This window comes from Corvus kubaryi, unplaced genomic scaffold (assembly GCF_017639235.1).
Source record: "Corvus kubaryi isolate FWS band 111438036 unplaced genomic scaffold, C.kubaryi_AGA036_p1.0 133, whole genome shotgun sequence".
Lineage (NCBI taxonomy): Eukaryota > Metazoa > Chordata > Aves > Passeriformes > Corvidae > Corvus > Corvus kubaryi.
Window position 1 is genome coordinate 4,538,555 of NW_024580667.1, and position 14,713 is coordinate 4,553,267.

At 47.9% G+C, this 14,713-nt stretch overlaps 1 protein-coding gene across 9 annotated transcripts in view; it reads left to right on the plus strand.

Annotated features, from left to right (window-relative positions):
- BCOR (BCL6 corepressor) overlaps positions 1-14,713 on the plus strand; it is an 82,238-nt gene that overhangs the window by 45,283 nt on the left and 22,242 nt on the right. For 4 of the 9 annotated variants that reach the window (XM_042035048.1, XM_042035056.1, XM_042035039.1 and 1 more), the window contains exons 4-8: positions 254-3,082; positions 3,773-3,826; positions 4,280-4,463; positions 12,414-12,695; positions 13,093-13,446. In XM_042035048.1, the coding sequence (XP_041890982.1) occupies positions 254-3,082; positions 3,773-3,826; positions 4,280-4,463; positions 12,414-12,695; positions 13,093-13,446 (3,703 nt within the window). The remainder of the gene's footprint in view (positions 1-253; positions 3,083-3,772; positions 3,827-4,279; positions 4,464-12,413; positions 12,696-13,092; positions 13,447-14,713) is intronic. The other 5 variants (XM_042035085.1, XM_042035104.1, XM_042035074.1 and 2 more) reach the window with 5 other exon arrangements.

Here is a 14,713-nt window from a genome sequence, read left to right on the forward strand (position 1 = left end):
TCCTCACGCCTTTGTTCCTGGCTGTTTGAATTTTGGATTTGGGGAGATTGGTGTTGATGTTTGTGGTGTTATACATATTGCTCCGTAGGTTCCTGTTCTCCCATTTTCCAGTGTAATCAGCCTCTGTACGTTTTCACAAAAACAGCATGTTTGCATTGTTACTGTTTCTCTTCCAAAATGCTGATGTATCTGTAGCCTGAATGGTAGTCATGTTAGTGAGATGTGAAAGTAACATGCTTCTTGTTCTGTAAAGGTGGATGCGACTACAGCACATCGCATTGACAGTCTTGCAGCTCTGAGTATGGACAGGTCTGGACTCATGCGAGAAGGACTCAGAGTCCCCAGCAGCATTGTCTATTCCAGCTTGTGCGGACTTGGCTCGGAAAAATCACGGGATGCTACGGGTTCGATAGCCAGCCTGGGATTTACTCCTGAAAGAAATCCAGAGATACAGTTTAAGTCTAATCCCCCCGAAGCGGTGGAAAGCGCAGCTGTCTCTGGAAAAGCCCCGAACGGCTTCAGCGCTATATACAAAGCGCCACCTGGAATACAAAAAAACTCTGTCCCAACAGGGGAGACACTGGGTTTGGACCGAGCTGCAGGTGACAGGCAGAGTCCCCTTGGTGTCAATGGTGCTAGTTACCTAAGGCTCCCCTGGGTAAACCCCTACATGGAGGGCGCAACGCCCACCATATACCCTTTCCTTGACTCACCAAATAAGTATTCGTTGAACATGTACAAGGCATTGCTACCTCAGCAGTCCACCTACAGCTTACCGCAGCACCTGGCTTACTCGCCCGTATGTACAAACGGTGAACGTTTTTTATACCTGCCTCCCTCCCACTACGTTGCCCCTCACATCCCTTCGTCGCTGGCATCACCCATGAGGCTCTCGACTGCTTCAGCTTCACCAGCAATCCCACCTTTGGTGCACTGTCCGGATAAGAGCTTATCGTGGAAGATGGGGGTGAGCCCGGGCAACCCTGTCGACACGCATGCCTACCCCCACATCCAGAGCAGCAAGCAGCCCCGGGTCCCCACCGCCAAGCCAGCCCCTGCCAACTTGCCTGCAGATCCCGCACTCCTGCTGCCGCACTCGCCCCGGCCGTCCCCTCGCCTCCCCCTGCCCACCCAGGTCGGGGATGCCTACGCCGATTTCCACAAACATTTCCCCAGGATCACCACCTCTCCCTCTTCTGCTGTTACGCTCCCAAAGCCCTATGTGAACATCGGCAGTGAATTTCCACCTGCTCGTCTCTCCAACGGGAAGCTTCCCAAAGGCAGTGATGCTGGGGAGGCACCCCTGCCATCTGCCCCCCATACACGGAAGGCTGGCCATGACCGGAAAGACAGCAGGTCTCCCCCACTCCTGGAAAAGCAGACTCCGACCAAAGACGTCACCGACAAACCGCTGGACTTGTCGGCAAAAGTGGTTGATGCAGAAACTGCTGGCAAGTCAGACCATGGTAAGAAAATTATGCCAACGGTGCTGGTGCATGGAAGGGCAGGAGGGGGGACGCACTTGCCAGGCAGTGACATCGTTCAGAAAGAAACCATTTCTCCTGGGAACAGCTGTCCCATCTACAGGCCTGAAATTATCAGCACGGCACCATCCTCCTGGATCGTTCCTGGTCCCAGCCCCAGTGAGGAGGCTGGGAAAAATGTCCAACTGAAAAACAAGGCACTGGACTGGGTTATGCCACAGCCGCGGAGTTCCTCCTGCCCAAGGATGGGTGGCACGGAGGCAGTGGTCGGCAGTGTTTCGGGGGCGGTGTCAGCGGGGGGGCGGCCAGCATCAGCGTCACCAGCTCCCAATGCCAACGTGGATTGCGCCAAGACGGCCCGGAGCTCTGCGGAGAGCACCGCCTCGGTTATACAGCACGTCGGGCAGCCCGTCGCCACTCCTGCGAAACACAGCACTAAGGTGGCCAAATCCTGTGGTCAGGAAGCCAACTTCAAGGCGACTGAGACTGCCCTGGCCTCCAGCCCCATCTTCCTGCCACCCAATGAGGCATTTCGCTCCCCACCTCTGCCCTACCCCAGGAGTTACCTCCCATATCCAGTGCCGGAGGGGATTGCCATCAGCCCTCTCACCCTCCATGGGAAAGGACACGTCTACCCACACCCTGTCTTGCTGCCCAATGGCAGCCTCTACCCCACCCACCTGGCTCCCAAACCTGGCCTCCCTTACAGCCTGCCAGCTGGAAGGGGGGAGTTCATGACATACCAGGATGCACTGGGAGTGGGGATGGTGCACCCCATGCTGTTGCAGCATTCTGCTTTGGAGATCAACAAAGAGGAGAAGACAGAACGGAGGTCACGGTCTCACGAGAGAGTCCGCTATGAGGACCCTGCTCTGCGGGGCCGGTTGCCAGAGCTCCTGGAGAGTGGTGGGAAGATGCATTTCGAAATGCCCAGTGACAAGAGCCTGAAATTGCACCAGAGCTCTGGCCATAGCAAAAACTCTGCAAAAAGCGACAAACACCTCTTCCCGGATCTTCTGCGAGACGAGCAAGAGGCTAAGAGTGAAGCAAACACAGCGAAAGCCAGCTTTGCTACAGAAGGCAGTAATCAGACTAATGACCCTACAAAGCACAAGGTAGAGCAGGCGTCGCAGCACAGAGATTTTATTGTAATGAGAGAGGAGTTTGGAAGAAATAATGATGTTCACGAAACCTATAATTTCAAGCAAGCCCAGAGTTCATCAGTGTTCGGCTTAAGGAAAGAAGATTTATCTGTGAGCCAGCCTAAAGAGAGAGTGGCGGTCCAGCCTTCGCCTGTTTTCTTGGAAAGCGTGCACGAGAGCGATACTCCAGCTCTGGCTTTTGGCAAGGTGCAGGAGGACGCAAAGCCGTTCTGCATGGGAACTGCGCCGCCGAGCATTGATGCCAACCAGACCTATACCAAAGATGGAGCCGACGACGCGGAGTCTGCCGATGGCAAAATACTGAAACCCAAGCCGTCGAAGTTGGCCAAGAGGATCGCAAACTCTGCCGGTTATGTAGGTGACCGATTCAAGTGTGTGACGACTGAACTCTACGCTGACTCCAGCCAGCTCAGCCGGGAGCAGCGGGCGTTGCAGGTGAGTCCGCGCGGTCCAACGACCGCCGCGCTTTTTGTCGTTATTTCTCTGTTGCAAGTCACAGTTGAGTTTTTAAAGTTGAGAGAAGCAACACAAGTGGGGAGACCAGAAATTCTTTTTGTTGGGTTGTACTCGCCGGAAATGGTTTTAAATAGCAAAGTAAGTTTGTTAGTGAGAGTGAGGCGATGTAAAGAATAGTATGTGTGGCTTATAGGTATGTATGGGCTAGTGAGCTTTAAAGGGCTTTTACTAAGATCTGATACAAATGTTAATGCACGTCAATGCAATGTTTGTGCAGTTTCGAGGGGAGTCGGACAGGCATGCATGTTACCTTGGCGCTGGCTGTAATTTCTCGGCTGGCCTGTAGTGCCAGCTAGCACAGCGTACCCAGAAGTTGTGATTAGCATGCCAAATGTGCTGTTGGATGGCAAGGAGTCGCAGCCATGCATTAGCGGGTCTCAGGCAACGTTGGTGCCAAGCGAGCGCGTAGGGAAGAGTAGGAGAGGTATTGAGGTTGATGCTAAGGGATGATAGATGCTGTGTAGGAATATTCTTAGGGTGTTTTACTTATAATGAAGGGATGAGTTAAGCCAAATTGTTTTGCATTGTTAAGAAAAGAATTGGTTTATGCTTATAAAAATGGATGAAATTATCTAAATGATCCATTGAGTGCCCATTTTAATTACATAGATGGAAGGATTACAAGAGGACAGTATTTTATGTCTACCTGCTGCTTACTGTGAGGTCAGTTCTTCAAATTTTTATTACTAGACTCTTACATAAACCTTTGAGTTAAATTTCATTTCCAAATACACAAAGGGAAGTTTGTGGGCCATGGTCGTTTTTTATTCATTGTATGGTTTTGTGTTGTTGTTTTTATTTTATTTTACTTTATTTCTTTTTGTTTTTGTCTCTTTTTACCTCCAAAATGGAATGTTTTTGTTTTATATATAATATACATTTATATATAATCTTTTATATATATATACTTATATATGAAAGAATTGTGTGGCTATTTGCTTATAAGATGCTAGAACGCTGTTTTACAAGTCAGGTGTGTTATACTCCTACCCTTAACTATCTATCTGAAACCTTGGTTTTGAGTCAATTTTTTCTTTGGAAATGCTTTCATATAAGGTAAGGTAAATGAAGTAGTTTTTATTGCAAGACTTTTTTTCATATCAATTCTCTTTCTAGCGTGCAATGATGCGCTTCTCAGAGTTGGAGATGAAAGAGAGAGAAGGCCAAACAGCTACCAAAGACTCAGAGGTCTGCAGATTCAGCCAGGCAGACTGGGAAAACTTGAAAGGAAACAGTGAAAAGAAGCCAAAGTCTGTTGCTCTGGAAGATGCCATTGCTGACCAAAATGACAATGACAGATGTAAGCGAATTTAGATGGCTTTCTGAAGCGTGTATGTGTCTCTGTGCCATGGCAGCTTGCAGCAAAGCAAGCAAATCTTCGTGTTCTCACCGTGTTGCTGGTGAAAGTCACTGACCTCATCCTCTGCAGGTGCTGGGTTGCCATGGCTGGTGCCGTCTGTGCTTGTTTTGGGGTTTGCAAGTTTCTGGTTGCCATTGTACCTGCTTTTCAGGAGATAAGTTAACTGCCTGTCAGTGAGTTCCTGCCTTAGAGAGATCCTCCTTTTGACTGATGGGGTGCTGCATCAGCCAGTGAACGCAAAAGTCCAAGGTTATATTTTAAATACGGAAGGGAGATGGGGGAAGAGAGGAAAGCAAGGAGGAGTTCAGCTTCCTGAAGTTGCAGTAGCACTGAGATACGCCAGTATTGCAGTCTTCAGGCAAAGCAGGGATGGAGGACAGAAGAGTGATGGGAAGTGGGGAAGGATGTGATCTGCCAGGCTGGCTTATCCATAAAAGCTGCCAGTAACGACTCCAAATGATAAGAAGCTACTTTGCCAGGGTGACTTCTGCTGCAGTGGCTGGGGAGGTATGTGAGGCACAGGTTCTTGCAGGCAGAGTCTGTGAAATTCCCTGTGGGGCTGTCAGTTCCCTCTAGGCTGTGGCAGGGTGTCAGAGGACTATGGGAAATGCAACATCTTAAAACTAAGATGAACTTTAAAATAAACAAATGGTATTAGGGGATTTTTTTACTGTATGCAAGAAAAGATCACTTCTTTTTTGTTTGTGCTCTTGGTAAGCATATGGCTTCTGTCAGTTTCCACAGGTTTTTTTTGTTTTACCTATGTATTTAAGGAATGGATCAGTTCCTTCTGTTGCTACTTTGTTTTGAACAACTCAGAAAAAAAAAACTGTGCTGAAAGCATTGCAAAACAAGAGGAAACGCACTGCAGGCTGCTCCTTGTGTGTGTGTTTGTGCACTGTGTAACTCAGTGGTTAAGTGTGCTCTTCTGTAGGTGGAGATTCATGGGTAGGGCTAGTAGAAAATTTCGTTCAGGCAATTTAATAACTTTAAATTATTGTTCTGGTCTTTGGTTAATGCTTTTGGCAGAGAGCACGCTGGTCAATCGTACTTGCTCAGTTACTCACCTAAATCAAGTTACTGTGGTATTGCTATTGCTGAAATAACAGCCTCAACAAAAATCGGCCTGGCAAAACAGCAAGGGAAAGTTTTAATTGTGGAAGTGGAGAGGGTACCAGGGTGGGGAGAGGCAGGCTGAGGCTCTGGAAGCTGGGCAGCCTTTTCCTTTTCCAAGCTCTGTTGAGGTAGCTGCAGGGAGGAAGGCACAGCTTCCTTTGCAGTCCCCGTGTAAAAGCTGAGAGCTGGGCAGGCTGCCACCCTTGCTGTCCCCATTGCAGCCTTCCTTGCTCCTCAGAGGACTTGGGATGCCTTGGTGATGTCCTCTGTTAAATTCCACCTTGGCTGTGCTGGAAAGCTAAAAGAGCAGCGGCAGCAGCAGTCCCGCAGCTTATTCTGGCTGCAGAGAGGGCTCAGCAAAGAGGAGGATGATGGGCTGTGGAGCTGAGGGAGGGGCCCAGGGGATTAAGAGAGGGAGGGAAGGCAGGCTTGCTCAGGGACATGGAGCTGCTTGTGGAAGGATGGCAGGGGGCTGTGGAGAGGATGAGTGTTAGAGCATAATTGTATGCTGAAACCCCTCCCCCCATCCTTGCAAAAGGCTGATGATACGGTTTGTCTGTAAACTCACCATTTAGTGAGATCTCTGACACTTGAATCTGCTGGCTAAAATGTGTTTGAGACTATTAAATAACTGTTGGAAGCAAGGAAAGTATGTTCAGTTCATTCCTTTCCTCTGCTAATTAGCTCTGACTTAACAGGCTACTTCAGACTTTGGCCAAATGTCTAAACTCCTAAAAGCACGGGTGTGTTCTGCTGAGGGAGCTCCTTTTTTTGCCCTTCTGGGCAGCAGCAAGTACTTACCAGTACAGATTCAGGTCTCAGTAAAAGTTTTTTATCGAGGTGGTCCACCTCCTGCCCCTTGGGATAGCAGCTGATAAATCAGGAAGCCGAGTTTCACACCTTTTGAATGCCTCTACTGTGGTGGCTTGGGCTCTCTGTTGGGGCTTAAGCCACCGGCAGCCTTAATGCATCTCTCACTGAGCGACTGGAGCTCTGCCTTCTCTTCCCCTTCGGTGAGAGCCAGGGCTGCTTATCTTTTGCCTTCCCTTTGCCTTCAATTTCTGACCACGCTGTTGGTGCTTTTGGCTTTAAAGCTCCTGAACGGGAACGAGCTGATGGTTTGCAGCCTCGTCTGTTTCCCTTCTGCCTCCTGCAAGCGATCTTGCTGCTTGAAAAGTTGTTTCCCCCTGTTTCATGTTTGTGTGGCACTAGCTGAAAGTGAAACAGCCATGCCTTTACCTGCGTGAGGAGGGAATTTAGGAGTGAAACCGGTGAGCTGTTCTGCCCCCACTGCCAGCACTTCACCTGCCTGATGTCGGCGGGGAGGAAGGAAACGGCATCCAAAACTGTGATTGTGGCATGGAGCCAACTCCCAGGGCTCCCCCGCTGCCGCCTCGGCACGGTGGCAGCCGTGCTTGGCATGGAGCACCAGAGCTGATCGGGGCCCTGGCAGCTGCCTGCCCCCTTGGCTCCTCTAAACCTACCAGTGCAACAAAGGGCTAAATAGCACAGGCAGGTGATGCTTACAGAGGCATCTGATGGGATGGAAACTGCTCTTTTTTTTAGCTTGTCCTAGGACTTGCTGATTTTCCTAGCTGTACTGCACGTGTATAGACTTTTTTGGAAGCAGATGAAGGCATAATATCTGGTTCCTTAAGTTTTCTTCTGACTTGGCAGTGCATGGCTTTGTTGTACTGGGAGTCTCCTTAAGCTTCATCGAGCCTTCTGGAGAAGGGTAAAAGAGGTGGGCTTTTGTTTTGTTTAGGTTTTTGTTTTGCCTTTTTTTTTTTAAAGGCCCAATTTAAGGCAGGTAGCCATGTTAGCTAATTAATGAGCAATTAAAGCTGAGCAGTAAAGTAGAAGTGCTTCAGTTCTCTCCCATCTCGTTTAGGTTTTGCTGGGCATCTGAGAGCGGGCATCTGAGAGCAGCCGCAAAGCTGCTTTGTTGCCAAGGTGACTTGTAAATGTTGCTGAGGCAATGCTGCTCCAGTGCATTTTCATAGCACAAACATGATAAATTATGGGATGCATATGTCATGAGTCATAGGATTGTTCAGAGATCAAGTGATTTAAGCTATTGGCATGGACACACGCATCAATACGGGCATGTGATGATCGCATGTTGGTTCGTAACAAAGCTCTTCCAGAGGTTTTGAAAATCATGCTTGAGTGTGAAAGATTGAATAAATTCTACAAGCTGTGAATTTCTTGGTTGGGGAGCATGACTTTACCTGTTTATTTAGTTGTTTAGGATGGAAGACACTGCCTGTTTAAACCTTAGCTGGGCACAATTACCCCGATATATTAAAAGCCTGCTCTTAAGGCATGAGGTTATGAGGAAGAAGTTAAAGCAGTTTGTAGGTGTGAAGGTAAATGGTGTGATGTGCCAAAACACATTGCACAATTGATCTTAGCGTTGTAGCGAGGTGCTGGTGTCTCTTTGCATGGTGATCCCCTGCTTTTCTTTTTTCTTGCTGAGCTGTGTGTACACTGGAACAAATGAAAGATGGAGGTAGTAAACATGTCCTTTGCCCTGGTCAGTTATTACCTTCCTGCCACAGGACATAGTGCAAAAAGAAAAAGGGAAAAAGAGTGGTGGTTGCTTGTTTGTGCAGTGTGGTAGGCTTGGGCAGAATGAAACAAAATGCAGAAAGCTCCCAAGCAGAGGTACATGGAGGGAAAAGTGAAATCAGCTGGGTTCCCTCTGCCCCATGGGATACTCAGAATTGAATTCTGAGGATGTCTTATGGAATTTCTTACTGTTGTTGTGATCTCCGTGCTGAATACTGGGTTTTAGCATTTGGATAGTCATTACTGTTCTTGGATGAATAAAAGGTGCCTTGCATAAGTGAGCGCAATGAGAGGTTGCTCCAGGGAAGAGGGAAGGCAGTTTTTAGCTGCCATGTTATTTGAACAAAAGAATCTGCAGCTTAAACACTAAGATGTGTTTCCTTGTTTGCATCGCATGGGAGGGCCTGGTCTCAAGCAGTTGACAGCAACAGGAAGATGGAAAAATGAAAGAAAGGTTTTTTTGGGTAGTGTGTTTGTGTGTGCGTGTAACTTTCTTGTGAGATTGTAGCCCGTGCACGAAGACAGAAAGCCCTGAGATTGTAGCCCGTGTCTAAGCCCGTCCTTCAGACAGAAACCAGATGTGAAGAAGCATTTTCTTAATTCTTCCTCGTTTCTAGATTGGTAGGACAGTGAGAAATGGTTTGAATTGTTGGTGTTGGTTGTCACAGCTGGTGTGAGACTGGCAAATACTGGAGGCTTGAGGAAGGAACACATTTAAGAGTTTAATCTCCTTACTCATAGAGGTGTGTTGCTATGAGAACTCAGCATTTATCCTGTGTTTCTGGCTACCTTGCCACTGTTTGAATAATGATGATATAAAAACTCCCAAGTATTTTGTTGTTGTTTTCTTCTTCAGGCAGAGAAAAGGATGTTGTAGATACATGGCACGGGAGGGGGGTGGTGGGAACAAAAGCAGATAAATTCTCCTCATCCTTGTTGGGCACGCATGTTATGCTTATGTTGCTGTGCTTCTTGTTGACATTTATATCTTAATTTGGGGAGACATGGCGTCTGATCCCGGTTGCTTGCAAAACAGTTTGAGGACGGAGCGGAATCCGGTGGTAAAATATTAATAGAGCCTGCGTTCCGTGAGGCAGCTGCAGCTGTGCCAGGGGGAAAAGCCTCTGGGCTTGCGACGTGTCCGTGCAGGCTGCGAGGAGAGCCTGACAGCCTGTGGGCTGTGCCGTGTCCCCAGCAGCGACTGACCTTTGTTCTTTCGCACTGGAAGCCCAGCTGTGGGAGAGGCGGGAGCGCCGGAGCAGAGAGGCGAGGATGCGTCCCGCGCGGCGCCCTGGCTGCGCCGGGGCTGCGCTCCCGCGTCGATGCAGGGTGGTTACACAACCGGGATTAGTGCGCGGAGATGCCGCTTCCCTAATGGTCTTAGCTGCAGCGAGCGGGACGGATTTCAGAGCCGCGTGTGCAGCGGGCGGTCCTTGAGAGGGATTTCTGGCTCGGCAGCTGCGGAGATGCAGCTCTGGTCCCCTGAGGGTCCCTCTCGAGCGGAGGCCAAGGTGTCACAGAGCTGCTGGCAGCGAGGGCTTTTTGGATGAACCGCAGTTAGGTGTGTGCTGTTCTTCCCAGCATGTGGAGCCCCGGAGGAACGCTGACAGTGACAAGCTGTTAGCAAGGTCTCTTCCCTCTTTATTTTTCAGCACAGTCTGAGCGAGCAGCGCTCGGCGTCCCCGTGCCAAGTCCTCTTGCAGATAGAGAAGGAATTAATCTCTGCAGCAGGTCGCTTGCGGTGGTGGCAGGCTGGAATTAGCTTGCTGTTTCCTGCAAGCCATAAAGATTAAGGCCGTCACCCCCCCCGCCCCCCCGCCACCTCCCTACACCCTGCTACTTCCTCTGACCCTGCAAGAGCTTCTCTGGGAATTGGTCAGGATGTGCCTGTCTTTTCTCAGGCCAGACAGTGTTAGGAGCAGGAAAGCTATCCCAGTGTAGCGACTCTCAGCATGAACCATGGCCTGTAGCTGTTGGTGCTGCTGGAGATGAGAAGGCTCTAAGACAGCAGGAGCGTGGCTGAGAGTGCCCTTACCTGATCTCTTCAGGGAAACTGACCACAGAAGTATAATGTTTCCTTATGAAAGGAGGAAAATAGCAGATTGCATTAAAAATGTAAAATGAAATCTGATAGACGCATTTATTTCTATAGTGATACTTAAAACGTGACTGGTCCAGCTGCTTTTATGCTGTGTGAAACAGGACTGCTGGTGCTTTTGGTGTGGTTATAGGGTACAGCTGTGGGGCGGTGTCCTCATGCCAGATGTGCGAGCACAGGGTGCTGCTAGATCCATTCTGATCTGGGGGGACGCTGCAATTTAGAGGCACGTCATAGTAAGCTGAGATACCTGTTCTCTGGAACATTTCAGCGTTGTTGGCTGGAAGAAGTGTGACAAAGTGCATTTTAAAGTCTGGGAGGGAGCATGTGTTGGCCAGACGGCCTTGTGGAGAGGAGCATCGCCAAACAGCGGAGCAGCCCAAGCATCCCGCTCGCCTGCAGAAAATCAGCTTTTGTTTTGATTTTTCTTGGCCCATATCTTGTGCTGTTTTATAAGCAGCCCTGCAGGCAGCTTCCCAAGCAGCATAAAAATTATGCTGGGGTGTCTTCTGGTGCCCACAAACATCTCCAGAGCCCTTGGTGCTACTTGGAGCCATTTCCAGGTTGTGGTGAAGAGAAATCTCACCAGGGAAGTTTCCCCTTCCCACCGCCCCCAGCCTTCCATTACTGACAACAGCTATTTCAGGGAAGGTCGAGAAACCAGGAGGGGTTGGCAGAGCTGTAGGATGGTGCAGTCAAGATAAGGTGAGATAGAGTTGGGCTGCATCCAGATGCTGCCAGTGGTGGGTCTTGGAGGGGACAGGAGGGGAGATGGGAGAGGGGAACAGTGTCAGCCCTGATGAGGGGGAAGAGCAGAAGCTGAAGGCCAGGCTGGACAGGGCAAGAGACTGAGTGAAAGAGAGAGAGGATCTGTGGGAGGGAAGGGCAACAGAGCTGTCAGGAGTCCAGATAGGAAACCAGCAGATGTGTTTGCAGGAAGGGAAGTGGGAGAGGGAGGAAGGGCAAGAAGGAGGACGAGGAAAAGGGGCAGAGAGCCGTGGGAAAGTAGGATGGAACATAGAGTTTGCCAAACAGTGGCAGAGGTGTGGAGTATTGATTGACCAGGAGGGCTAAAACATGTGGGAAACCCAACTTGTTTGTGAGAATTGTAAATGGGAGCTGATTATTTTTGTTGCAGTCTGCACTGCATCTCTACCTAACCTTGCCTTTGCTAGTTTGGTTGAACCCAAGAAAACAACATTTTTCAAGATGGTGATTAAGTGTAATTTTAAATCAAGCATCCATTTAAAATTGCATAGGCTGTCTCTGAATTTGGGCAAACAGCATTGGAGGGAAGCTGGAGTTAGTGCAGGCGAGGCAGCATGGGTGTTTTCGTGGCTAATTTGTCAGACTAGTTTCTAGTAAGCTTTTCAGAGCTCACCCTCTTGCTATTGCTGGAAATACTCCTTGAAAAAAAGTGAGGTCTGTTTTAAAAGGAGGTGACAGAGATCATGTGAGGTACAGTGACTGGTTGGTTACTTGAAGTGAGGAAGCCTTTTTATAACCTTGGATTCAAGTAGTGCTTTTTTGCAAAATATCACAGCTATTCTTAGTGGCATTTCTGTGTCCGTGTGTGTGTGTTCTGTATCCCATTTATATCTCCCGAAGAAGGGATAAATGCTTTTAAGTCAGACTCTGCAATTCGATGGGAGAAGTTAGTGAAAGATTAGGAATTAAGGGAGGACTCATACTTGGTTGTCATCAGAAGGTGTTTTTGAACTGGATTGTTACTTGCCACAGTTTAGGGAGGTGAGGTTGCTTTTTGAAAAGGGTTTGTGCTTTCAGTATCTAAAGATATTTCTTTATTTAAAAAAGCATATTGTGATGTTTCTATGGATACAAGCATTGTGAATGTTGTGCTTCTTAAATTAATGTAAAAACAACACAAAGTAGTGTGCTTTTGGGGGTTTTGTGCTTAACTGTTGAGAAAACTGCTGGCCAGAGGAGACTTGTTCCCAAGTACAGTTTTGTGTTTATTTGCATGCCTCATGAGCCGTAAGTCATGATGGAGATGACATTGAAGAGATCAGAGAGCAAAGCCTTCTCACAGTGAATTGTGTTGTATTTATTAGGTCTTGTGGTGTTTGTTTGTTTTTTATTTTTAGGTAACTTTACTAGTACTGAAAACAACCGAGGTCACTTTCTGGAAACTCCAGAGGAAAAAGATCTCTCAAATGAGAAATGTTATTTAGAGAGGCATTCTGTATATGAAAAGGCAGAAGACCAGCCAACAGAAGATATTGGCCAACATTCATGTCCACGTCTGGACAGGAAACGTAAACACTCTGGTGAGAGAGTGCAAAATGATGGCAGCCAAAACGAAAGCTTTGTGGATGAACTGCAGGATGAAGTTATATCAAAAGCAAAAAAGAAGAAGAACTCCAAAGGTAAGACAGCATTTTGCTTTGGTCTCTCTCAAGGAATGTCTTGTGAAGGGAACGTCGCTTTGGCTTAATGTGTTTCCATTTTTGAACTTGCTAGTTACTAATGTGAGCACTGTCATTTCACTTTAAATTATATATATGTATATATATGTATGTATATATATGTGTATATATATATGTATATATAAAAAAACTTGGTATGTAAGGATAAAGCACTAGTCATTGGACACTGTAGCCACAGCAGTGCAAGTTACTGTAGTGCATGTAACCCTTAATGAGCGAACCTTTAAAATGCATAGTGTGGTGCTAAAGCTGAGACTATATGCCCCGAAAGTGAAATGTAGCTTTTGTTTTAAGTTGAGGGGGCTTTTTGATTAATTTTTAGTTATTTTTCCATTAGATGACTGGCCTGAGAGGGAAATGACAAACAATTCCTCTAACCACTTAGAAGAGCCCAATTGTAATGAGGTGACCAACCTGAAGGTGTGCATTGAATTAACAGGGCTCCATCCCAAAAAGCAGCGTCACCTGCAGCATCTTAGGGAACTATGGGAGCAGCAGGTGTCACCAGAGAGATCCCCGTCCGGCAAGTTGGGCCGGCAAAGCAGGAAAGATTTAGCTGAGGCTGTTCAGCCAGAGGCCACTGCAAAGGTCAAAGACTTCACAGAAGAAAGGCACACCAAGAAAAGGTCAGAGGCCAAAAGCAATAGAAGTTGGTCTGAAGAGTCCCTCAAAACAAGTGACAATGAACAAGGTATGCAGAGACTACTAGGGAAACCAGCTGGCTTTAGCATTTACAGTGACGCATGCTGCCACCGATGTTAAGGAATTGTCGAGAGCTTTTTATCTTTCTTTTTTTTTTTAAATTATATGTATTTCTGTAGATGTCCATTTGTATAAGGACTGAAACCTCTTTAAGAATGGCACTGTAGCTGATATTTGTCAGACAAGAAAATGTGTTTGTGTATGTGTGTGTAACTATGTGTTTGTGTGTGTGTGTTTTGGCTTTAAATATTTTCATAGATGATGTGAAGATGAAGTTTATGGCTCTAGAGGAGAGCGGGGTGGGGGTCATAAAACGTGGGCATGCTTTTGGGTGAGACAGGGAGCAAACAGGCTGCTAGTTGGTGTAAGGGTGTTTAACCACGCATAGGACTTGAGGGGCTGTGAGCTTCTGAAACAGAGTCAGCACAGCTATAGCAGCTCTTGATCTCGGGAACCCAACACCTCCAGCACCCTCAGCTCTGCTAGCTTTCCCTGCCTTTGCCAGGACATATGCTCAAGAGCAAAGCTCAGCCTCCTCCTGAGAAGAATGCTTTGCTGGTTCGTCCTGAGCATGTCCTGTAAACCCCTGTCACCCTACTTCCCGGCCCCTTGACAGAGATCTTCCAGCAGCTCTCTCCTAAGGGATTGCTTCCTCGAAGTGTATCACGCATTTCCTTGACTTGTTTCTGGTTTCTTCTTTCCCCCTCACTCCACTTCCTCCTTTCCCCATCCTCCCTCCCATTTCTGTCAATTACCTACCCTGGGGGAGAACCTGTGGATCTCTGCCAAAAAAAATCTGCCAGATTTTCATTGGGATGGACAGGTCACTCTCCTGTCCTCACTGTTCTCAGCCCCTGGGCACATTTTCTTCTCTGATGCTTTTCTCCTTCCCTGCAACATTTTGCTGCTGTAGCTTGGCTGAAGAACTGATGGGGAATGGAATCACACAGTCCACAGGGTCCTTTTCTTTTCTTTCTCTTCTGTTTTTACTCTCCAAGCCCTCTGGGTTTTTTTGAGGAAAGACTATTTCTGGGAGTGAGAGCTCCATGTATGGCATTTGGGCTCCTTCCTCCTTCACAAACCTGGAAGCTTCATCGACTGGAAGATGTTCACATTCCAGCTGGCCTAACCTGTAGTTTAGCTGAGATCCCCTTTAAAGAGAGAAGCATGAGGAGAGTGGATCCTCTTGTCCCGTGCCATGGAGAGGACCGAGTCCAGATCATCCTGTGCCAGTGAGGACTTTCCTTGGTAGTGTC